Consider the following 24003-nt stretch of genomic DNA (forward strand, 5'->3'; position numbering starts at 1 on the left):
TTGTAATGCCTCATCTTTTGCCTTGCTCTAAAGAACTGTATTTTAGAATGATTTTTTTTGAAGCTGTCCCAGGATGGATTTCACCAGGTGAGGTGTTAACATGTCCCACCTCTGTTCTTTCCGTGGGTTGATCCTTGTGGGATCCACTCCAGGATATTCCCTGATCTTTTATCTGCTCTTCCCCCTCTGGTCTTCCCATGGGTTGATCCTTGTGGGATCCACACCAGGATCTTCTCTGTTCCTGTATCTTCTCTTCCACCTCTGTTCTTCCCATGGGTTGATCCCTTGTTGATCCTTGTGGGATCCACCCCAGGATATTCTCTGATCCTGGATCTGCTCTTCCCCCTCTGTTCTTCCCATGGGTTGATCCCTTGTTGATCCTTGATCCAACTCAGGATATTCTCTGATCCTGGGTCTGCTCTTCCCCCTCTGTTCTTCCCATGGGTTGATCCCTTGTTGATCCTTGTGGGATCCACCCCAGGATCTTCTCTGATCCTGGACCTGCTCTTCCCCCTCTGTTTTCCCCATGCCATCACTTTACCTGCACCAATTCTTCTGCTCTCCTCTGCCATTCCCTTCATAAAACCCCTTCCATTTATTGCCTTGGTTGCAAAATGCCATTTCCTGAGCACACAAAGCTGAGTTTTTTTTCCATGTCAGGCTGTTTGGAGGGTGTGAAGAGTCCCCTCCACCTTCACCCCTGGAATTGGATGCTGTGTGAGCCACAGATTGGTTTGTGATTGATAGATGTCCTGGGGATCTCTTTTAATAACAAGCTCATCATTGCAGTGCTGCTCAGGCATCAATTCTCTCGCTCCTGTTCCAATATTCTGCACTTGTTTGGAGCTCCTGCTCCATCCATCTCCCAGGATCTCTGTGCTTTGCCTTCTGCTCCACTAAAAGGACCAACCTGGACAAATTTGCCTGACCTCAGTTTGTTTTCTCACCTGGTGAACTTTATCCTGAAGGGCCCTTTTCATTTCGTGGCTTTTCAGGTTTAACAACGTTGGGTTTGTCCTTGTTGCAATGTTTGGTTGAAAACAGAACAGGTGTTTAATTTGAGCTCCTTGTTTCATTCTTATTTTTGTGATTTATTTTTATTTTTGTGTCTGTTTTCTGTTTAGCATTTTCCTTGCTTTGTTGTTTCTGGAGGTGAGTTTTTTGGGGTGGTTGAAGCCCCTCTGTGTGGTACAACATTCAGACCACTCAACCTCTTGGACTGAGCAACTGTACAGACCGAGGGGTCTTTAGAACAACAAACCATTGGTGCATCTTCCTTGGTGGCCAGGATGGAGAAGGGAGAGAAAAGGGGATGATGACAAGGCAGAGAACTTTGGGATGCCACAGTAAAGGTGCCAGTGGGAGGAAGAGCCACCAGGCTCCTTCCTGTGGGTCACACAAAGACCCCAAAGCAAACATGCCTTTTTTTTCCCTGTTTTTTGCTTAACCTGATGCCTGAACTCCCCCCTGTTTGGGTTCCTCCTCCACCTTTTCTATTCTAGCCAGAGATGCACCAATGGCATGTACAAAAGGGGCTGTGATGGGCACACCTGGCCCAGCAAACACGAGGGGCACGAGCTGTGGCTCCCCTGGCACCCAGAGACCTTCTCCTGGGTCTGCCAGTGGCCTCCCCTCACCCTTTTCTGGGAAAAGTCTTAAAATAGCCAATTTTAAGCAATCCTGAATCTGTAGGAACCTGCTGAAGTCACACTGAGTGGAACCTTTTGCACTCTTAGGAGGTTTGGGTTTTTCTAATTCCATGTGGGAACAGGTTCCAGTCGTAGCCAGACCCAAGGAAGGGATTTAATCCCAGGTTTGGGGTGTGGGTTTTGGATGGGAGGAGAACTTCCCAGAGGTGATGGATGAAATGTGGTGGACAGCAGCACAGGCAGTTCATGGATGTGGCACCAGACCTCAACAAGGTCCAGTTACCCACTGCCTTTTTTCCAAAGTCCCTTGTGCTTCCCAGGACAACCCTCCAGCTTCCAAAGACCTCTTCAGCTCCAGGTCCTGCCTGGCTTGTTCAAAGCAGTTGATGCTTGAATTGCAGGCCCACAGGTGGACACTGTCCATGGCAGCAAGTTAGAAAAGCCAGGAGAGAAGTGCCAGGAGCACCCAGAGGTGGCCCATCCCATCCCATCCTATCCCATCCCTGCCCCAGGACTTCCCAGAGCTGCCTGTCCCTTTTGTACAGGTCTGGGGCCGGAGGGGAGGGCGTGGGGATCGCTCCATGTCTCCAGGACATGTTCCATCTCAGAGGCTCCATGTTTTCCCTCTGTCTTGGGAATGGAATGCTGTGGTGTGTCCCCACACCTCTGCTGGGCTGTGGGGACCCAACAGGACCAGCAAGAAGTGTGTGTGAACCCCCAGCTGGGGGGTGTGTAGACTAGAAAAGGTGTTCTTTTCTTCTTGCTGGCTTGTGATTTCTTCCCTCTCTTTTCTCCTCCCCCTGGAGTGTGTTGGTGTGTGAGGTGTTGTGGTTGCTCCTGTTAAATTCCCTTTTTTGTCCTTGCTGTTGGTGTAACAGGGACTGAGCTACAGCCAGAGACCCTCTGGGCTCTGTCCCTCATGGATGGTAAGTGGCACCAAGTGAAACTCAAGTGCTTTCCTTCAGAGAAGGAGGTGGCTTTGACCCTGTGCTTTCACACCCTGCAGCCCCAGCACAAACTCAGATTTCTGGTGCCCAAAAAGCAGCAGTAGGAGCAGAGGAGTGAGCCTGGACTGCTGCAGGACCTGGGGAATGTTGGCTGGTTACATCACAGGGAGACCTTGGCAGGATCAGAGGAGAAACCCCAGGGATGTGGAGCTCTGCCATTCAAAGCAAAGCTCCCTCAGGGTGTTGCACAGGCTTGGGGTTGACCTCAGGGGCATTAGGGCAGCCCAGAACCTTCTCTTCCATCATGAGTGTTCCACCTGTTCTGCCCAAGGGATGTCTTAGTTGTGCTTGAGGCCATTGGTGCAGCCAAGGGCTTGTTCTCTGCAGGGTCCATGAGCCATCCTGGGGGTGCAGTTCCAGCCAAGGAGTAAGAAGGTCCCCAGCTTCTTATTGGGGCTCCAGGTGTCTCCAGCACTGAGCCTGGAGACAATCATGTCCTTGGCAGCAAGAAGGCCATGCCAACCCCACTTTGACTCCTGTTTCACTTGGCATGACACAGATGCAGAAAGGGAGAATATTTTCCCTCCTTGTTCAGCACATTGTTTGCTTCAAGCCAAACTTTTATGAATTCGGAATTTCTCTTATTCCAGGTTTCTGAACCTCTGGATTTTGTGTTATTTATATTACCTTTCTGTTTAGAATAATCCATTAATGGTATCCAATCTATATTTCAAACTCTATTTATACGATATCCAAAGGACATTGGATTTTAAGTGACCTTCTGGTTTGCTAATACTGATTGTTAACAGGTTAAAAGTCTGATGGAAACAGGAGAAAAAAATTCTGCACTGCAAAGGCAACCCCAGGAGGTGAAGAGATTCTATTTTCAGCCTTGGGGACAATTCTTTGAATGATGCAGATTGATGAAAATGATCATTTATAACTATGAGAAAATGAGTGCCTCAGGCCAAGCCCTATCCTGGTTTTCTGCAGACTCCCTGCCAAAGGCAGAATAAACTCTTTTTCAGTGTAATTCAGTGGTTTCCATATATAGAACCCCCCTCATAGATTGTGTTTGTATAAACCCTGGATGGAGGAGAATCTGCAATGACTTGGGATGTGAAAGAAGCTCCTTCAGTTCTGGGCCTGCCCTGCTGAAGCTGCAGCAGAGCTGAGGGTTTCAGACCCAGTGCCCCCTGTTTGGACAGGCTGAGCTCAGGCACGTGCCCATCCCTGTCAGAGGGCACAGGTTGGTGCCTCTGAAGGGCAGGCACTGAGGAGAAGTTTGGTGGCACCAGCTGCTGGAGCTCAGGGGCATTCTGGAGCTGGGCATGTGGCCTCCATCCCGTGTTCTCCGTGTTCAGCTCCCTCCCTGTGCCACAGGGCCAGAGCAGGAATTGGCACACTGCTCCCACCTGGAAATAACACTTTGTAAAAGCCACCCCAACTTGGTCCCACAAAGTGAGAGAGGTCCCACCTCTCGCTGAGGTCCCGGAGAGGAGCCCATGGAGAACTCCCACGCTGTGAGTATGGAGGCACAAAGTCCTGAGATCATCCCGTGGCTTTTGGATCACCTTTTGATTTTTCCTCCCCCTCCTTTGGTTCAGTGTTTTGGTTGTCTCCCCTTGCCCAGAAGGTGATGTGTCTGTGGCTTCCACACCTTGCCTGGTCTCCCCCCCAAGGTGCACGTTGTCGTCTCCATCCAACAGGACACAACCTATGAGTCTCCTCCCGATGTCTTTTATGGTTTCTCTGCTCTTCTTCTTCTTCTTCTTTTTTTTTTTTTTTTTTTTTAAGGTCGGTATTGTTTTGTTTCTGTTTCCTTTTTTCTTTTCTCACTTTTTGTTTTCTTTGTTTTGTTTTGGCATGTGCAGTTTTGTAAAGCAAACTCGGGGTACTGTATCTCGCAGCTCGTCAGTCTCCAGCGTAAATTCACCGTGAGTTGCTCTCTGTTACGATATTCAGTGAATGGATTTCTCATTCCTACCTCTGTATTAACAAACCACCCTCTTTCCCCTTCTCCTGGTGCCTTCAGCCCCTCCTTTTTTCCCCCCCCAAAAAATCATTGCCATCATTGTGGAAAACCCTCCAGGCCAACATCCAGTGGAAGGACTGGAGTGTGGACATTGTCATATGATGCTTGTGATTTGGTTGTGAGCAACTCTGTCGTGTGTCATCCATTGACTGTGACTTCTCCTCCCCTTCTTTCCTTCATTTTTCTCCCATTCCCTTCATTCCTTCCATCATTCCTTCCTTAGCTCTTTCCCCTTCTTCTCCCCCCTCCCCACATTTGATGGTTTGTCTCGTGTTTCTGTCCACTGGGCTGATGGCTTTGATGTTCCACCGGTGTTTGCACTTTGGGTTGTGTAGGAGAACCATCAGTGCACTCTTTGAGGGCAAGCTTGGAGGAGGCCTTCAAAAGAAACTCCTGGGAAGGGGCTCCAAGTGTGACCAAATTGGAAACCTCTGTCTAGACATCCTTGGGAAGTTGGTTGTGCTTTTGCTCTCTGACTTTCTCGAGCTGGAAGTTAAAGCTCCAGATTTTGTAAAAATGAGGCACTTGGCATCTCCTCTGGACCTGTGGTAGAGCAAACACAGTGGAAACTTTCCACTCACTCCACGTGCTTCCTAACAAACCAACCCTGCTGGCTGTGCTGTGAATCAGGGTGTGCTTTGACACCCATGCAGGTTTGTAGAAAACACCATTATTCCTGTCCAACTAATGCACCCAAACTCCTCCTGAGCTTCTCCCCAACCCAGGGGAGTGTCTCTGCTTTGGGTTGTCCTTTGACCATGTGATGTTGTCTTTCTTCTTTAATGCTTTTGGAGAGACAAGTAAGTGCAAGTCAGACCCCACAGCAGGTGAAGCAAAGGAGGTTTTCCACCCGGTTCCTGACATTTTCCTTTTTTCCTGGATGTTCTGGGAGTGTTTGTATGAAAAATACACTGATGTGATGTGTGAGTTTGGCTTCTGTGACCAAGACTGAGCCCTTGTGACTAACAAAGGCAGGTTTGATGTGTGTGTGCTGAGATCTGATGACTCCCAGGGCTGGGAAAACAGGGACAATGAGGGGAATAAACCAGAGCAAGTGGGGTTTGACTCATTTCTCCCAACACATTCCCAGCTGCTGGGGGGCTGGACAGGCAGAGAGGGGCAGGGATAGCTCTCCTTCCTTTTGGGGGTCTCCAGGCCTGGCAGGAGGATGGGGGAATGTTAAAGGGGTGATGGAGGGGAGGTGCTGCCAAACCACCCTCTCCCCAGATCTGGAATCTGCACCAAACCACAGCGAGACAATGTTTGCCCAGCAATAAAGACTAAAGAATTTGTCCCCTTTTCCAACCTTCCAGAGACAGAACTGCCTGATAGAACAGGGTGTCACCAAAGTGCAGGTACTCAAATCCCCTTGGAAGGAGGATTGTGTTCAGTTCAACTTGAGTGTTGTGTTCAGTTCTGGGGCCTTCAGGTCAGGAAAGAGATTGAGGGGCTGGAGCGGGGCCAGAGAAGAGCAACGAGGTTGGAGAAGGGACTGGATGTGGCACTGAGTGTCCTCTGAAACACCTCCAGGGACAGAGAATCCACCATGTCTTGATTCAACCCCACTGTGATCACCAGCCCAGAGCACAGAGTGATCACAGTGGGGGTTGGATCACAGTGGGGTTGGATCAAGGGTTGGGTTTGATAATCAGAGATCTCTTCCAACCCAAGTGAGAAGAGAAGAGCAACGAGGCTGGAGAAGGGACTGGAGCACAAGTGCTGTGGGGAGAGGCTGAGGGAGCTGGGGGTGTTCAGCCTGGAGAAGAGGAGGCTCAGAGGTGACCTCAGCACTGTCTGGAACTGCCTGAAGGGAAGTTCTGGCCAGGTGGGGGTTGGTCTCTTCTCCCAGGCACTCAGCAATAGGACAAGGGGGCACGATGGGCTCAAGCTCTGCCAGGGGAAATTGAAGTTGGAGAGCAGAAAGAAATTCTTTACAGAGAGAGTGCTCAGGGATTGGAATGGGCTGCCCAGAGAGGGGGTGGATTCCCCATCCCTGGAGGTTTTTCAGCTGAGCTTGGCCGTGGCACTGAGTGCCATGATCTGGTAAAGGGACTGGAGTTGGACCAAGGGTTGGACTTGATGATCTTGGAGGTCTTTTCCATCCCAATCCATTCTATGATTCTGTGATTTGCCCCCATTCTGTGGCACTGAAGCCTCTTCCAAACCCCCCATCAGCCCCAGAGGCAGAATCAGAGAAGCTGCTTTTGCTGATGTGACTCCCATCTGGGCTCTGAACAGGCTCAATTTGCACTGCAAAAAGCTCTGCCTGAGGTTTCTCATCCTCTTTACCATCTCTATGCACCGTCTGGGCCATAATTTGTAATTTCCTTTGCAAAGCAGGGCTGGTTTGGGTGGATGAGCTGAGTGGGCATTTTTTTGTCAGTGAGAAAAAGAAAAAAAAAGCATTTCCCCAGCAAACCCCTTGTTTGGATTAAATAAATGACTGGATTAAATAAATGCCTGAGCCCCAGAAAATTGTGCAATGTAGAAAAGCATCAGAGGTCACCGGGCAGCAGGAGGGAACCCCCTGAAGTGTGAAAGAATCTGAAGGTCTTATTTACTCAGTGTAAATTTTTAGAAATGAGGAGAGTGGTTTTAAATCCAAATAAAGTGGAACAAGCCCTGCCAGGGCCAGGGGAGTGGATTCCCATTCCCTGGGGGAATGCTGGGACAGGTTCAGGATGCTTTTCTGTCCCTCTGGTTCTGCCCACTGGGGCTGCTTGGCTTTGATTCCACTGAGCAGAGAAGAGCTCTAATTTCTGAGCACAGATGGAAGTTGAACAGTCACCTACTAATCAAAAAGAGCTTTAGAAAGGTGCAAAAAAAAAAAATCCCTGTTCCTTTAACTCCCTTTGGTTGCTCCAACAGTATAAAAGACTTTAATATCACAGAACCAGGATTTGCAAAGCCACAGTCATTTTGCTGGAAGAACAAAGCTTGTTCCAAAACCTTTTGAGATCCAGAGGGCTGGGTTTTCTCCCATGTTTTTTTCTTTGATTATTTAAAAAAAATATTCTAACTTGGTAAGAAATTAGAGACAAAATCCCTGAGCTAGTTCTTAAAAAAAAAAAAATTGAAATAAAATCAAGGTGAGTCATTTTCTTGTGCTCATTCCAGCCTTTGGTGCTATAACAAATTCATGACACAGACAGTGCAAGAAGCACAAAGTACATTTTTCATTCATGGAGGGCAGGGAATTAAATAGAGATATGCTCTATTTCTTTAAGTAGATCAGCATTTATCTAAAATACATATTGAAGCTGGCAACTCATTTATATGTGCATAGACAATGCCACAGCCAAGGGAAGAATTGTGTTGGATTGAAGAGTTTTGGGGGGCTGGATTTTCATGTGAATCCTTATATTGGAAATTCCAAGTGGTGCATTCAGGAACTCGAGGTTTTCTTTGTCTTGCTGTTGATTGTTTGTGTCTAAAAGGACCCAGAGTTGCCACTCACTGCTTGGACTTTGCAAATGAGATGTTATTAAGGCAATTTCTGGAAGGGTAAATAAAGACAAAGTCAGTGTTTGGCAAGATGGGGGTTCTTTTTTTCCAAAACTTGCACCTGTGGCTTCCAGCGAGTCCCCTCGAGGCGTGGCCTTGCTTAGATCCAAACCAGGGGAAGCACCAAAACACCAACATGCTTCTCATTTTAAACAACAGTTTCATTAGTTTCATAAATATTAGTGCTGTCACAACCCAATTTAGGTAATAACTGGAACTGATTGTAACAAAAGGAGTCTCTTTTAACAGGTCTGTAATGTCACCACGTAGTAGAACCCACATGGGTGACATTCATCATCTGGACCTGGATGTTTCCTTACTGGAATTCCCAAAAGGGGAACCAGTATTGCCAACATTAGTATGTAAAAGGGTAGAATGACTCTTAAGAGGAGGCCTCCTGCTGGAGGGCAGGAGGGGTCTGCAGAGGGATCTGGAGAGACTGGAGAGATGGGCTGATTCCAATGGGATGGAGTTCAACAAGGCCAAGTGCAGGTCCTGCCCTTTGGCCACCCCAACCCCCTGCAGCGCTCCAGGCTGGGGACAGAGTGGCTGGAGAGCAGCCAGGCAGAGGGACCTGGGGGGACTGAGGGACAGGAAGCTCAACAGGAGCCACCAGTGTGCCCAGGTGGCCAAGAAGGCCAATGGGATCCTGGCCTGGATCCAAACTAGCGTGGCCAGCAGGCCCAGGGCAGTGACCCTTCCCCTGGACTCTGCCTTGGGGAGGCCACACCTTGAGTGTTGTGTTCAGTTCTGGGCCCCTCAGTTGAGGCAAGAGATTGAGGGGCTGGAGCGGGGCCAGAGAAGAGCAACGAGGCTGGAGAAGGGACTGGATGTGGCACTGAGTGTCCTCTGAAACACCTCCAGGGACAGAGAATCCAACATGTCTTGATCCAACCCCACTGTGATCACCAGCCCAGGGCACAGAGTGCCCTGGGCTGGTGATCACAGTGGGGTTGGATCAAGGATTGATGATCTCCGAGGTCTCTTCCAACCCAAGTGAGAAGAGCAACGAGGCTGGAGAAGGGACTGGAGCACAAGTGCTGTGGGGAGAGGCTGAGGGAGCTGGGGGTGTTCAGCCTGGAGAAGAGGAGGCTCAGAGGTGACCTCAGCACTGTCTGGAACTGCCTGAAGGGAAGTTCTGGCCAGGTGGGGGTTGGTCTCTTCTCCCAGGCACTCAGCAATAGGACAAGGGGGCACGATGGGCTCAAGCTCTGCCAGGGGAAATTGAAGTTGGAGAGCAGAAAAAACTTCTTTGCAGAGAGAGTGCTCAGGCATTGGAATGGGCTGCCCAGAGAGGGGGTGGATTCCCCATCCCTGGAGGTTTTTCAGCTGAGCTTGGCCGTGGCACTGAGTGCCATGATCTGGTAAAGGGACTGGAGCTGGACCAAGGGTTGGACTTGATGATCTCAGAGGGCTTTTCCAACCCAATCCATTCTATGATTCTGTGATAAGAGGCTGTGGGGCCACGCCAACTTTGGGGTCATGGTTAGAGTGACCTCCTCTGGTACCTCTCAGGTGTTTGCTAAACAAGGTTAAAACCATTCTGTCCATTGTTTACCTTATCCTGAGCCCTCTGTTCCCAAACAAACCCCTTGTTTATATCAACAAAATACTCTTGGCTGCCTTCCCCGTGATTGTTTTGTAAATAAAGCCTCAGTTGGGAGTTCTCTTGGACTCTGTTCTGTAAACAGGAGATTGTTTACAAAACTGACCAAAACATCTGAAGGTTGTTCTGCAAACGGGCCACCAAAAATAATGTCTCAGGTTTGGCCTTGTTTTATTTTACCAGCCCTGGACTGTCTCCTCTCTCCTCCCAGAGTCTTCCCGGCAAAGGGGGGGAAAAAGAACTGGAAAGAAAAGAACTCAAAAGAAACTGAACTGAATTAAACCAGAAATTATATTTTCTAACATTTGCAACCACATGTGCAATTTCTATACACTATGTTGGGTCCCAACCCAGGGGGAAAAATAAGGGAAAAGGGAAGGGAAACAGGTAATGAGGAATTAAGGAGGAACAAACCAAACCAAACCAAATAAAATTGAAAACTTCAGGAAAGGAGGAGAACAGGCAATGAAACACCCCAGGCAATGAGACACCCCAGGGGGAAAAATAAGGGAAAAGGGAAACAGGTAATGAGGAAATAAGGAGGAACAAACAAAAACAAAACAAATAAAATTGAAAGCTTCAGGAAAGGAGGAGAACAGGCAATGACACCCTCTCACCATGTCCTGAGCTGGGAAAACCCAACAGAAACAAGGGACTGTCCAGGCTCCTCCTGCTCCCCTGAGCTCGCCTGAAGAAGGAAGCCCCAAACTCCTTCCTATCTCCCCTCCTCCTCTGCTACATGGAAAACACGTGTGGAATACTCATGTAATCTCCACTGCCTCAGTTACACCCAGTTACTGAGCAAGTCATGGATCAAACCCAGCACATCCTGGCAATTCTTTTTTTCCAGGATAAAACTTCGCTTCCTTTCCCACCCCAGCCCTCCCAGCCCGTCTGTGCTGCTCAAACCCAACTCCAGACAGGCTGATATCACACAGAGGGAAATGAAAAACCTTCAGTATCTTCTCCCAGGGTGAATTTGTCATTTTTTTTTGTCAGCCAAAATCTCAAATTGTTCTTGATCTTTATCACTTGCTTTTGTATATTCACTGTCTGGGCTTTATTTCCATCCTCAGAGTGCAAAGAAGTGGCTGTAACTTCATTCCCTGATGAGTTTTGTCTTGGTTTATATCAAAAACCAAGTTTATGGTGGGACTTTATTCTGGGATTTGAAGTGCTTTGACCAGAATGAAGAGTGAGGCTTCAACACTTCAGAGGGAAAAGATAATTTAAAATAAATGTAATTTGACTGAGGTTTAGGAGAACTCAATGGCTCCACATGTTTAACCTCAGTGTATTTTTTGTTAAATTAAGCCACAGCAATCTGGCTTTTAACTTCCACCTTTTTTGCTTTTCCTTTCAACTCCCTCACCCTGTTATTTATTTCTGAGCCTGCAATTATGTGATCACAATTCATAACTAAAATACCAACCAAATCTCGAGGTCTTGTGTCTAAAGGACAGCAATCCAACTGGAGGCAGAAGAAATATTTTCTGGCCTTTCCTTCAGATCAGAGTGTGTGCAAAGCTGACCCTTATATTCGGATTTCTGTGTTGTGCTTTCACTGAAAACAATCAGGAAATTCTTATTGTGGGAGCACCAGGGAGGGTGGTGAGTTGTGGCAGAGTGAAATCCTGCAGGGATGAAAAACTCCAGCAGAAACCAGTAAATTTTGGCTCTTTGAACCCCTGGAAGCCTTGGCTTGGCTGAGCTTTGCATCCCCTCAGAGCTGGACACAAACCAGGGCTCAGCTGTCACCACGAGGCAGCAGTTTGGAATTGGTTTCGTGTTCCTGGGGAATTGTGGCCACAAACACCCCAAGGGAGGGGCAGCAAAGGGCTGGCTCTGTCCTGGACTGGGAAACTCCTGCAGTCACTCTGGGGAGGTCCCACCTGAGCTTCTGTGTCCAGCTTTGGGCTCTCTGGGATAGGAAGGACATGGAGGAGTCACAGACTGTTCTGAGTTGGAAGGACCCACAGGGATCATCGAGTCCAACTCAAGTCAATGGCCCACACAGGGGACTGAACCCACGACCTTGGTGTTATTACAACCAAGTTTTAACCAAGATGATCCAGGAGCTGGAGCCCCTCTGCTCTGGAGCCAGGCTGGGAGAGGTAGGGGTGCTCACCTCATCCCTGTCACTGAGGTGACCTCAGCACTGTCTGGAACTGCCTGAAGGGAAGTTCTGGCCAGGTGGGGGTTGGTCTCTTCTCCCAGGCACTCAGCAATAGGACAAGGGGGCACGATGGGCTCAAGCTCTGCCAGGGGAAATTGAAGTTGGAGAGCAGAAAAAACTTCTTTGCAGAGAGAGTGCTCAGGGATTGGAATGGGCTGCCCAGAGAGGGGGTGGATTCCCCATCCCTGGAGGTTTTTCAGCTGAGCTTGGCCGTGGCACTGAGTGCCATGATCTGGTAAAGGGACTGGAGTTGGACCAAGGGTTGGACTTGATGATCTCAGAGGGCTTTTCCAACCCAATCCATTCTGTGATTCTGTGATTCTATGACCTGGAAAAGAGAAGGAATCCAAGGAGACCTGAGAGCCCCTTCCAGAGCCTAAAGGGGCTCCAGGAGAGATGGAGAGGAACTTGGGACAAGGGATGGAGGAACAGGACAAGGGGAATGGCTTCCCACTGGCAGAGGGCAGGGATAGATGGGATATTGGGAAGGAATTCTTGGCTGGGAGGGTGGGCAGGCCCTGGCACAGGTGCCCAGAGAAGCTGTGGCTGCCCCATCCCTGGAAGTGTCCAAGGCCAGGTTGGACAGGGCTTGGAGCACCCTGGGCTGGTGGAAGGTGTCCATGCCCATGGCAGGGGGTGGCACTGGGTGATATTTAATGTCCCTCCCAACCCAATCCAGGCTGTGGTTCTGTGAACCTTCTGGCTCCACACTGACCACACGAGCTCAGCTGCTCCCCAAAGCCCCAAGGGTTGCTCAGCTCTGTCCCCTTCTGACATCTCAGCTTACCTGGCTCAGCACATCCTGCATCTACATTCTCCAAATTGTCCAAAAGAACAGGAAAACTAAGTAGGAATTTGGTCTGAAGATGATCATGTTGGAAAAAACCCATCTAAATATGGCATTTGGTGAACTTTGTTGATCTAAGAAACCATCCCCAGTGACACCCTGAAAGGCATTTCAAATTTCAGTGGCAGGTTTCTGAAGACAAGGGTGTGATTTCCAGGATTTGACCACAATAATTTCAAGTTCCGAGCTAATATGGGGAGAAATATTAAGAAAGTAAAAAGGTTTCTTGCTGAGAAACTGCCAGATCCAAAAATCTGTTTTATAAACCCAAAATCAAATTCAAGGATGATATTGGGAGGGACTGGGCAGGGGTTTTTGGAGCATCACAGACCCCAGGACAGGGTGTGTGTGATGCAGCAGCTCAGTGGGAGAGCTCAGGAGAGACAGGAGGAACTGAACCATCCAAGCAGCAGCTCTTGGGTCACTGGCAAAGCAAAGGGGGAGTTCATCTGAAAGATAATTGTTTTATCAAAGCCAAGAGAGGGCCAGAACACTCTGCCCTGGGTGCAACTGCCCCAAACCAAAAGGTTCCTTGGTGTTTGCCAGGTGGAAAATGGAAACGTGGAGAGCTGATGAACTCTGAGTTTATGAACAGAAAATCAGGTTGTAGTGGAGAGGGTTTGTGCAATTGGGGCTGTATTTTAACAAGAAATTCCCTTTCTTCTGTCACCAGAACACACTCTCTCATACCCACAGTCTCATGTGGGTGTTTTTAACATCAAATTATTGTGTTCTTCATAGTCAGCTTTCATTCATTATTTACCAAAGCAAAACTTTTAAGGTTTGCCATTAACTGAAGCAATGGTTTGAAAGGTTATGGCAACAAAACCTTTCATCATTAAGGAGTGCCCTAAGATCAGAACATGACTAAAACCAGCCTTCCCTTTCCTGAATGACCACACTGGCTGCACTTTTTGACTTAAACCAACATGAGCTGCTGATTCATTAATATGAATTTTATTTGGTTCTACATGAATTGTGTGGTTTTCTCTCCAGCCACAGGCAGGAGTTGCTTGGTGGCTTCTTAATCCAAGCCTAAGCAGTGGAGTTGGTATTAGCAGCATTATCTGCTACAACATGTCAAGCCTGGAGGAGCTGAAAATTGAAGGCAGAGCTCACACCCTTCAAAGGGTTCCAAATATTCTGAAATAGGGATGGCAGGGAACTGTAAAGCCAGGAAATTATCAGCCATGTTTGTACTATGTCTGCAAGTCAGAAGTGATTTACAGGGCAATTCTCTTAATGGATTCAGAGGGATTTTAAGCAGCAAAGGAGGTTTCACATGAGGAGTTGGCTCCATAAATACACAGGGTTGGTTTTTTTCCTTGTGGAATAAATATCTGTTGTCACAAAGGCTCACTTTTTTACCAGTTTGGACAAGCCATGCTATGTCTGTGCTGGGTTGTGGCAGTCCCTGTTCATGCATAATTCACTGCACCACATGATGGGGGAAGCAAAGGGAATAATTTTTTGCCCTGTTGATGTTTTCCCATCCCTTCCCAAACTGCTCGGGCTGTATCTGCTCTGTGCCCTCACAGGCACATGGAAGGAAAACTGTGCTCTGCTTTAAGGTGACATTCCTGGTGGGCCATAAATCCTCTCCAGAGCTCTGTGTGCCCAGGGCCAGAGGAGCAACAGGAGAGGAGGAGCTGTCACCTGAGCTCCTCAGTTGCTGGGGGAACGTGCAGAGAGCCAGAGCCAGACAAATGCAGTTGGACAAGCAGATGACACTTTCCCTCCTGCTGCTGCTGCTGTTTTGGCTCTGAGAGCCCCAACTGCTGTCCCCAGAGGGACCTGCCTGCTCTGATGTTTTGCTGCCCTCCCTCCCCTGCAGCAGGTCTGATGTGCCCTGGCACTGATGCCCTCCCTGGTTTGGGTGTGATAACGAGCTCTGCTTTTCCCTCAGTGTATTTTTGCTGCTCTTCATATATTTCTGATTTGCTTTTTTATTTTTTTTATTTTTTTCCTTTTTTAAGTGTCTTTCCCTGTAGAACAAGGAAAGGATGGAGCTATTCATAGAATCCTAGAATGGATTGGGTTGGAAAAGACCTCCGAGATCATCAAGTCCAACCCTTGGTCCAACTCCAGTCCCTTTACCAGATCATGGCACTCAGTGCCACGGCCAAGCTCAGCTGAAAAACCTCCAGGGATGGGGAATCCACCCCCTCTCTGGGCAGCCCATTCCAATCCCTGAGCACTCTCTCTGCAAGGAATTTCTTTCTGCTCTCCAACTTCAATTTCCCCTGGCAGAGCTTGAGCCCATCGTGCCCCCTTGTCCTATTGCTGAGTGCCTGGGAGAAGAGACCAACCCCCACCTGGCCAGAACTTCCCTTCAGGCAGTTCCAGACTGTGCTGAGGTCACCTCTGAGCCTCCTCTTCATTCCTCTGACCCTTCTGCTCTTGACTTGTTAGCAGCCCAAGGCAGCAGGTGGCTGAGGGTGGAGTTTTTGGCAGTCTCCTTCTCCACTTGTGTCAGTGTTAAAGATGCAGCTCATTTCGAGGTGCTGAGAAATCCGAGCCTGTAATGACAGTGCCTGTTCTCAGGAAGGGATTGGAGCAGAATAGGCTCCATTAATATGTGCACTGCCTGCTTTCTGCAGGTTCTCAGGGTGTATCTCCCTGGCAGCACCTTTCAGTCAGCCAGGACTGAGGCACAGTGGAAGTTTTAGCACCTCAGAGGCAATTTAAAGGCTGATTTAAGTTCTTGGTGTAGCTGAAACACAACTAAAAAAAACCTCTCCTGGAGTTGCACCTCTTGTGTCAAAGCTGGCAAGTTCTGTCTCTGCACTGTGTCCTCAACCTCCCTCCTTCCACCCAGTCTGATTTAGGAGATTTTCTTTATAATTTGGCCCAGCAAGGGCAGTGATGGGCTGGCTGTGTCCTTGGAAGCTGCCTGATGATCTCCTGTGTGTTTTCCTTTGGGGAGTCCCTGCAGGGAGGTTGGGGCTTTGTGTCCCAGCCCTGTGTGGTCCCATTGAAATGGAGCACAGGCTGGAGCTCGGGGAGCAGGTGGTTGTGCTCTCTGTGCTCTGGAGCTGCAGATAAACTGAAGGCTTCAGTCAGCACGAGGGCACTTTCCCAACTAATCACTGGGGCTGGTTATCACTTCAGTGCTGTCAGTTTGCTCTGGCTGCTCAGAATACAGAGCAAAAGCCAGTCCCAGCCCCAGGGACTTTCATTATGGAGTGAAAAATCTTCCCTGAGAATGGAGGTCTGGGGCTCAGGGAGCTCAGACAGGCAAGTCTGATGAAGAGGTTCAGTTGTGGAGCCCAGCTGGGTTTAGCAGAGCTGGATCTGGAGCAGGGCAAGGCACTCACCCATCCCAGAGGATGCCCAGCCCAGACAGCTCCATCTCTCTGTGCCCATCTCTGCTGAGCTGCCAACACAGAGCACGTGGGAAATCCTTGTACAGGGCAGAAGGTCTGGCCAGTCAGAGGAATTTCATGTTGCTCATCAGTTCCTTCTAAACCCAAGCAAACCTGCTTGAGTGAGAACATTTTCATCTCTCATGGTGGTGAACTAAAAAGAACTGGCCAGTTGTTGCCCACTGTGAGGAGGGTGGTCATCCTTGTGCCAGGGGTCACCAGGGCAGCTTTGGGGGTGCTGTCCCTCATGAGGAACCTGCTCTCCCTTGGATGTGGGATTTTTGGGGAGCCAGACCATGTCCCCAGGACCTTCTGGTATCATTTATATTTAGAACTGGGATTTTTGTCTCTCGTTCTTCTGCTGTTCTTCTGGGGCACTGCTGGAATATTAGTCCTGAATGTGCCTCTTGGGAGCAGTGGGTGCAGATACTTAGTTTTGGTAATTAGCTCTGCTCTGATTTCTGGATTACATGAGGTTCTCTCACACCTGCCTGAGTGCCCTCATGCCATTTTCAGTGAGGGTTTAAGTAGGTTTTTGCCTCTTTAACAGAAACAAGTGGCAGCAGCAGCCTCTGTACGGCCTCACCTGCAATATTGGGGCAGTTTTGGGGCACCACAATATAAGAAAGATATTGAGTTCTTAGAAAGTGTCCAAAGGAGGGACACAAAGATGGGGAAGGGCCTGGAGGGGCAGCGTGTGAGGGCACTGAGAGCACTTGGTGTGCCCAGGTGGAGAAGAGGAGACTGAGGGGAGACCTCAGTGCAGGGACAACTTCCTTGGCAGGGGCAGAGGAGGGGCAGGCACTCAGCTCTGCTCTGTGGGGACCAGGGACAGCACCCAGGGAATGGCTGGAGCTGTGCCAGGGCAGGGACAGCACCCAGGGAATGGCTGGAGCTGTGCCAGGGCAGGGACAGCACCCAGGGAATGGCTGGAGCTGTGCCAGGGGAGGGACAGCCCCCAGGGAATGGCTGGAGCTGTGCCAGGGCAGGGACAGCCCCCAGGGAATGGCTGGAGCTGTGTCAGGGCAGGGACAGCACCCAGGGATTGGCTGGAGCTGTGCCAGGGCAGGGACAGCACCCAGGGAATGGCTGGAGCTGTGCCAGGGCAGGGACAGCACCCAGGGAATGGCTGGAGCTGTGCCAGGGCAGGGGCAGGTTGGATCTCAGGGGAAGGTCCTTCCCCCAGAGGGTGGTGGGCACTGACCAGGCTCCCCAGGGCAGTGGGCACAGCCCCAAGGCTGCCAGAGCTCCAGGAGGGTTTGGACGATGCTCTGAGGGACAGGATGGGATTGTTGGGGTGTCTGTGCAAGGCCAGGGGTTGGACTTCAGTGACTTCCCCTCACTCCTCCTGCCAATATAACTTCCCTTGCTCACCACTAATCTGCTCATCCAGATGTTTCCAGGTGGGGACAAAGGGGCTGTTCACTGTGGGCAGCTTTGTGGGCTGTTTCCAAGCTCTGGCTCGGGTGTGTGATTTTTGTGTGCTGACACTTCAGTCCTTCAAACTCTCCCTGATGCTTCCACATTTGAGAACTGAAGGTAACACCTTTCCAGAGGGCTGGTCTCATGGTGCCTGTGTGGGCAAACTAACCCTGGTGATCCCGCTGGCTTTCCCTGCTCATGTTCTCCTCTGGCCATCCTCTCTCCATTCCCGTAATTCCTTTGGTTCAATTCCCCATCCCGGCTGAAATTTCCCGTTTGTTTTTTTTTTTTTTTGGTTCCTACTTTGGGAATCGGTGTGAATTCAGATGTTAACTTTTCACATTCCTCCCCTCCCCAGCAAGCAACAGAACTCCTCCAAATCCAAGTCGGTTTGGGAGCAGAGGACGAGCCAGATCCGGATGCACAACTTCCGAGCGAGCTGCGAGGCTCTGTACAACGAGCTGGACCCCGAGGAGCGGGTCCGCTACGCCACCACCCTGCACATCAGGCCCGACATGAAGACGCACCTGGACCGGCCGCTGGTGGTGGAGCCCAGGAGCGAAGGCAGGAACAACATCAGCAAGCTGAGCCCCGGGGACGCGCAGGAGGTGGTGGAGCACCCCAAAGTGAGCCCCGCAGATGGGGCAGAAGCGCCGCGGAAGCATCACCGGCACCGGGATAAGGAGAAACTGGGAGAGCAAGAGAAGGGAGATGCGCCCAAGGAGGAGAGCGGCGAACCCGGCGCCGCCACCAAGGAGGAGCGGCACCGGCAGCACCGCAGCCGCAGCAAGGAGGTGGAAGGCGGCAGCAAGGAAGGGAAAAGCGAGCGGAACAGGGGGCAGGAGGGTGGGAAGAGGCACCACCGGCGAGGCTCGGTGGACGAGGGAGGCGAGAAGGAGCATCGCAGGCACCGCACGCACCGGCACTCGGCGGAGCGCCAGGGCAAGGACGGCAACGGAGCCGCCAACGGCGCCCGCCCCGAGCGGCGCTCCCGCCACCGCGGAGGGTCCCGCTCCGGGCACAGGGATGGGGAGGGCAAGGCGGAGAACGGAGAGGAGCCCCACAGGCGGCACAGGATCAGGAACAGGGCGCTGTCCACCTACGAGGCGGTGGAGGAGAAGGAGGACGCGGAGAAGGAGGGCGAGGCTGGAGAGAAGGAGCAGCGCAACCACCAGCCCAAGTGAGCGATGGGGCTCCTCCCTGGGGTGGCTCAGGGCATGTGGTACCCAGATGTGTGCCAGGACATGACTTGTCCCCCTCCCCGGGGTGGCTCAAGGGATGTGGTACCCAGATGTGTGCCAGGACATGACTTGTCCCCCTCCCCGGGGTGGCTCAAGGGATGTGGTACCCAGATGTGTGCCAGGACATGACTTGTCCCCCTCCCCGGGGTGGCTCAGGGGATGTGGTACCCAGATGTGTGCCAGGACATGACTTGTGCTCCTCCGTGGGGTGGCTCAGGGGATGTGGTACCCAGATGTGTGCCAGGACATGACTTGTGCCCCTCCCCGGGGTGGCTCAGGGGATGTGGTACCCAGATGTGTGCCAGGACATGACTTGTGCTCCTCCCTGGGGTGGCTCAGGGGATGTGGTACCCAGATGTGTGCCAGGACATGACTTGTGCTCCTCCCCGGGGTGGCTTAGGGGATGTGGTACCCAGATGTGTGCCAGGACATGACTTGTGCCCCTCCCCGGGGTGGCTCAGGGGATGTGGTACCCAGATGTGTGCCAGGACATGACTTGTGCCCCTCCCTGGGGCATTCCCCACAGTCCTTGTGCTCACACCAGCTCTCACCACAACCTGTTTGCCTCCAAAGTGCCTTTGTAGCTGAGAATTGTTCCTCCCAATCTCTCCCTTGCCAAGTCCCTCTGCCTTCACTGAGATCCACTTTTTAAGCTGCACAAATTCTTTTGCCTTCACTGAGACCCACTTTCTAAGCTGCACAAACACTTTAATATATTTGATTACTTCAACCTGATCTTTTTATTCCCAAATTGTCCCCAGGAATAGTGACAAACACTTCAATGTCTAAGCAATCCCAAACTATTCACAACTTTCAGCTCATAACTCTCTCTCTGAGTTGATGACAGAGGCTCCCAAAGGTGATTTCAGCCCACCCCAGAACCAGGTTTAAGGAAGGAAAATATCCCTGATGCAAATAACCCACAAGACCTTCTGGGGCAGAACACGGAGCAGAGAATTTTACAGCCTCCAGAAGAAGTTTCTGAGGGACATTTTTTAAAAATTCCACCTAGTCTTGCTCCCAGCCCTTGGATTTTGCTCTTGAATGCTGAGCCTCTCAGCTGCATCACCAGTTGTCAGAGCACGTGGCTCCTTCCATTAAGGAACACGATGTCTCCCATTTGGTTTAATTCTTATGTAAGTCAAGTGAGAAAAATAGCACTGGTGGAGCATTTGGAGTAGTTAATAAAGAAGGATAGATTGCCTTTTCAGCTTTATTAGTCCAATGGAAAAGGAATTGCACTGGGATTCTTTAGAATAGAGTTCATGTCACCGTGGAGAGCTGTGAGTGGCACTGAGATAATAATTTTCCTGTCTGTATTATCTTCCTTTCAGCTGAATTTCCAAACACTTTGCATGCTGTTTAGTTTGCTCATGTGCACAGGCTCCCTTTCCAGCTCAGTGAAGTGGAGCTGCTGCTGCAGAGGAAACCAGGAGCTCTTTAGCTGCAGACAGAGGGGGTTAGGACTGCAAAAGAGAGTCACCAAATTTAACTAAGGCCTCAGGAGACCATGAAGGAGCAGAGTGTCATTCAGAAGGCAGCTGATGCTGGCTGGGTAATGTCACTGCTCCTTGCAAGTGCCACATGGTCCTTTATGAACCTCAGTTATGAGGCTCATTAAACTGAATAAAGTGACAGTCAGTGGCACAGTCCATCTTAATGCTGTGCTTGGATGTTGGCCCAGGAGGTCTCAGAGGACAAGGTCCCATCCTGTGCTATCTCTGAGTTGTCCTGCAGGCTGTGGTGGTGAAACCCAGCAGGAGGTGCAGTGTCAGCTACACGAGTTCTCTGAATCCTTCCTGGGCCACATTTACCTGATGCCATCAGAGAACCCCAAACCAGGACTCTGAGCCAGGTTAATACGGGATAAGATAAAAAGGCAGATTCTTTAACGTCCAGACTTGGGGCTTTTAGGAATACATGATGACATTTCTGATTTCCATGGTTTTTATAACATTGCCCACCCAATCCCCACACATCTCTTGGTCCAGCCTCTGGTTACATCTCCTCAAGATTTGAGTCTGGGGTCCCTGGGACCCTTTGTCTTCATCAGTTCTTCCCTTCCTCTGGTTTCTGGAGTTCTTCCAATGTTCTGAGTTCCAAGGTTGTTGGTTTATGTTTGTGTTTCATTCTGTAGGCTTTTTGATAGTCATCAGCATTCTACCTTGAAGAGAGTCTAAACAACTCAAAGAATTTGAGCTCCCCGTGGCGATAGAAGGACATTAAACTTCAGCTGGAAATATTAACCCACTAAAAACCTACAGCTCCTGTGTCCCTAAAATCTACAAAATGTGAAAATCAAAAATCAACCCCCCCCCCCCCCCCCCCCTTTGGGTATCATATCAAAAGCTGCTTTTCTGCCTTAGGGAGAACCAGTGTGAGATTGAGGCCAGTGGCAGTGTGAGTGTCCCTGTGCACACCCTGCCCAGCACGTACCTGCAGAAGGTGCCTGAGCAGCCAGAAGATGCCGACAACCAGAAGAACGTGACGCGGATGATTCAACCACCGCTGGACAAAACCACCACTGTGAACATCCCCGTCACCATCACGGCCCCCCCGGGGGAAACCACTGTCATACCAAGTGAGTGCCTTGCTCTCCAGGCTTCTTCTGCTGTGGAATTGCCAGGAAAGAGCTGAGTTTGCAAGGAGGGGGCAGCACACAGTGGGTGGTGGGGGCTCTCCTGGCCGCAAGAGGTGGGGAGGAGAACTTGTTGATACAGGTTCTACAAGATGGGTTCCTGGCTCCTCTACTCAAGATGGGTTCCTGACTCAGCTGGTGGCTCTCCTGGCCACCAGTATTTTCACAAGAGACAGACAGGTAAAGTTGTTGATCACAGAATCATAGAATTGATTGGGTTGGAAAAGCCCTCCGAGATCATCAAGTCCAACCCTTGGGCCAACTCCAGGCTCTCCAGTTCAGGCAGCCTGCAGGAATACAGAATGTGTTCCTGGCTCAGCTGCTGGCTCTGGAAACACCACAGGAGGTTCCCTGGACATGGATCAGCCAGAGCACATCCCAGTTTTGCATAAGAGAAAGATGAAGGGACAGTAAAAACAGTGAAATGTAAGAACTGAGAGCTGGGGAGGAAAATCAGCAGCTTGTGCAGCAAACCAGCCCCAGCCTGTGGTGAGCACAGGAGCAGCTCCTCTTCCTTCATCCCCTCCCTCTGCTGCTGTGCTGAAAGCTCCTGCTCCAGCAGGGATAGCTTATGGTTCCCCTGGCACCCCGGGGTGCTGACCAGCCACAGACCCTCCAGCAAGGGCAGGGGAGGTGGTGGCATTGCACTGAGACCCTCAGAATGGATTCTTGGCTCTTTGGCTGACCCCACTGTGGGGCAGCAGGTCCTTCTGGCCACCACCCCCTTAGTGACCCTGCTGCTCTGGGTCCCTGCAGAGCCTGGGGCAATCCTCTGCCTCTCAGCCTGAGCAGATTCTGTCAGACTGAGCCTCTTCTCCACAGCTCTTGGCCTTGGGTCTGTCAGCACGGGTTTAGTGCCCGTGGTGTGCCCTGAAGCTGCCCAGACACCAGCCTGGGGCTGATCTCTGGAAGAGCAGGAACAACCTGGAGAAATCCTGAGGGCTGGGGATGCCCAGGAGAATGGCAGGGTGAAATCCAAGAGGTCCAATTTAGCCTGCAGGCTGTCAGCACTCTGCTCTCCAAAAGGCACAGCCAAAAGCAGGAGCTCTCTGTGCTTTTTCACTGTGTTGTCAGTCACAAAACTTGCCTTTCCTTTTTTTTCTTCTTTTCTTTTTCTTAAATGGTAATTTTCCTGTATTGCAATGCTGACTCCCTGTCAATCAGAGTTTATCTTTCCTGGCCATTTCCTCACTATCTGGCTGGAGATACAATAAGGAGTTTATTGAACATGTCACTCACACACACAAAGGACTGTCATTTCCTTGCAAAATGAAATAAAAATTAATAAAAGCCCTGAATCTACTACATTCCAAGGGGTGGGGTTGGTGGACTCCAGGTCCTGGGAATTAATGGATGACTCTGTATATCTGTCTAAGAAGAGTGTTTGCAGCACAAAATGTTTTCCAGTTCATAGATTGGAAATTATCCTCAGTAACTTCTGTAAACCCACTGCGAGTAAATTGATGAAAACTGGAGACTTTCCAACCTTTGGGAGGGAGGTTTGGAACCATCTTAGAGCAGGAGGTCAAAAACCTGATGTGAGATGGAGCTTGACACCTTTAGACATGGAGAGCTCTGACAAACCTGAGCTGCCTCTGTTGGCACAGATTTAGGGAGTCCAAGAAGCCCCTTCCAGACCTCTGCAGAGGGATCTGGATAGACTGGAGGGATGGGCTGATTCCAATGGGATGAAGTTCACCAAGGCCAAGTGCAGGTCCTGCCCTTTGGCCACCCCAACCCCCTGCAGCGCTCCAGGCTGGGCACAGAGTGGCTGGAGAGCAGCCAGGCAGAGGGACCTGGGGGGACTGAGGGACAGGAAGCTCAACAGGAGCCACCAGTGTGCCCAGGTGGCCAAGAAGGCCAATGGGATCCTGGCCTGGATCCAAACTAGCGTGGCCAGCAGGCCCAGGGCAGTGACCCTTCCCCTGGACTCTGCCTTGGGGAGGCCACACCTTGAGTGTTGTGTTCAGTTCTGGGCCCCTCAGTTGAGGCAAGAGATTGAGGGGCTGGAGCGGGGCCAGAGAAGAGCAACGAGGCTGGAGAAGGGACTGGATGTGGCACTGAGTGTCCTCTTAAACACCTCCAGGGACAGAGAATCCAACATGTCTTGATCCAACCCCACTGTGATCACCAGCCCAGGGCACAGAGTGCCCTGGGCTGGTGATCACAGTAGGGTTGGATCAAGGGATGGACTTGATGATCTCTGAGGTCTCTTCCAACCCAAGTGAGAAGAGAAGAGCAACGAGGCTGAAGAAGGGACTGGAGCACAAGTGCTGTGGGGAGAGGCTGAGGGAGCTGGGGGTGTTCAGCCTGCAGAAGAGGAGGCTCAGAGGTGACCTCAGCACTGTCTGGAACTGCCTGAAGGGAAGTTCTGGCCAGGTGGGGGTTGGTCTCTTCTCCCAGGCACTCAGCAATAGGACAAGGGGGCACGATGGGCTCAAGCTCTGCCAGGGGAAATTGAAGTTGGAGATCAGGAAGAAATTCTTTGCAGAGAGAGTGCTCAGGGATTGGAATGGGCTGCCCAGAGAGGGGGTGGATTCCCCATCCCTGGAGGTTTTTCTACTGAGCTTGGC

The 24003-nt window shown here is 50.6% G+C and overlaps 1 protein-coding gene across 1 annotated transcript in view; it reads left to right on the plus strand.

Moving 5' to 3' along the window:
- The window catches only part of LOC139681048 (voltage-dependent N-type calcium channel subunit alpha-1B-like), a 355721-nt gene that overhangs the window by 239740 nt on the left and 91978 nt on the right, over nt 1-24003 (plus strand). The window contains exons 20-21 of the mRNA XM_071574188.1: nt 17910-18731; nt 21159-21373. Coding sequence (XP_071430289.1) covers nt 17910-18731; nt 21159-21373 — 1037 coding nt within the window. The remainder of the gene's footprint in view (nt 1-17909; nt 18732-21158; nt 21374-24003) is intronic.

This window comes from Pithys albifrons, chromosome 20, assembly GCF_047495875.1.
Source record: "Pithys albifrons albifrons isolate INPA30051 chromosome 20, PitAlb_v1, whole genome shotgun sequence".
NCBI classification, from domain to species: Eukaryota; Metazoa; Chordata; class Aves; order Passeriformes; family Thamnophilidae; genus Pithys; species Pithys albifrons.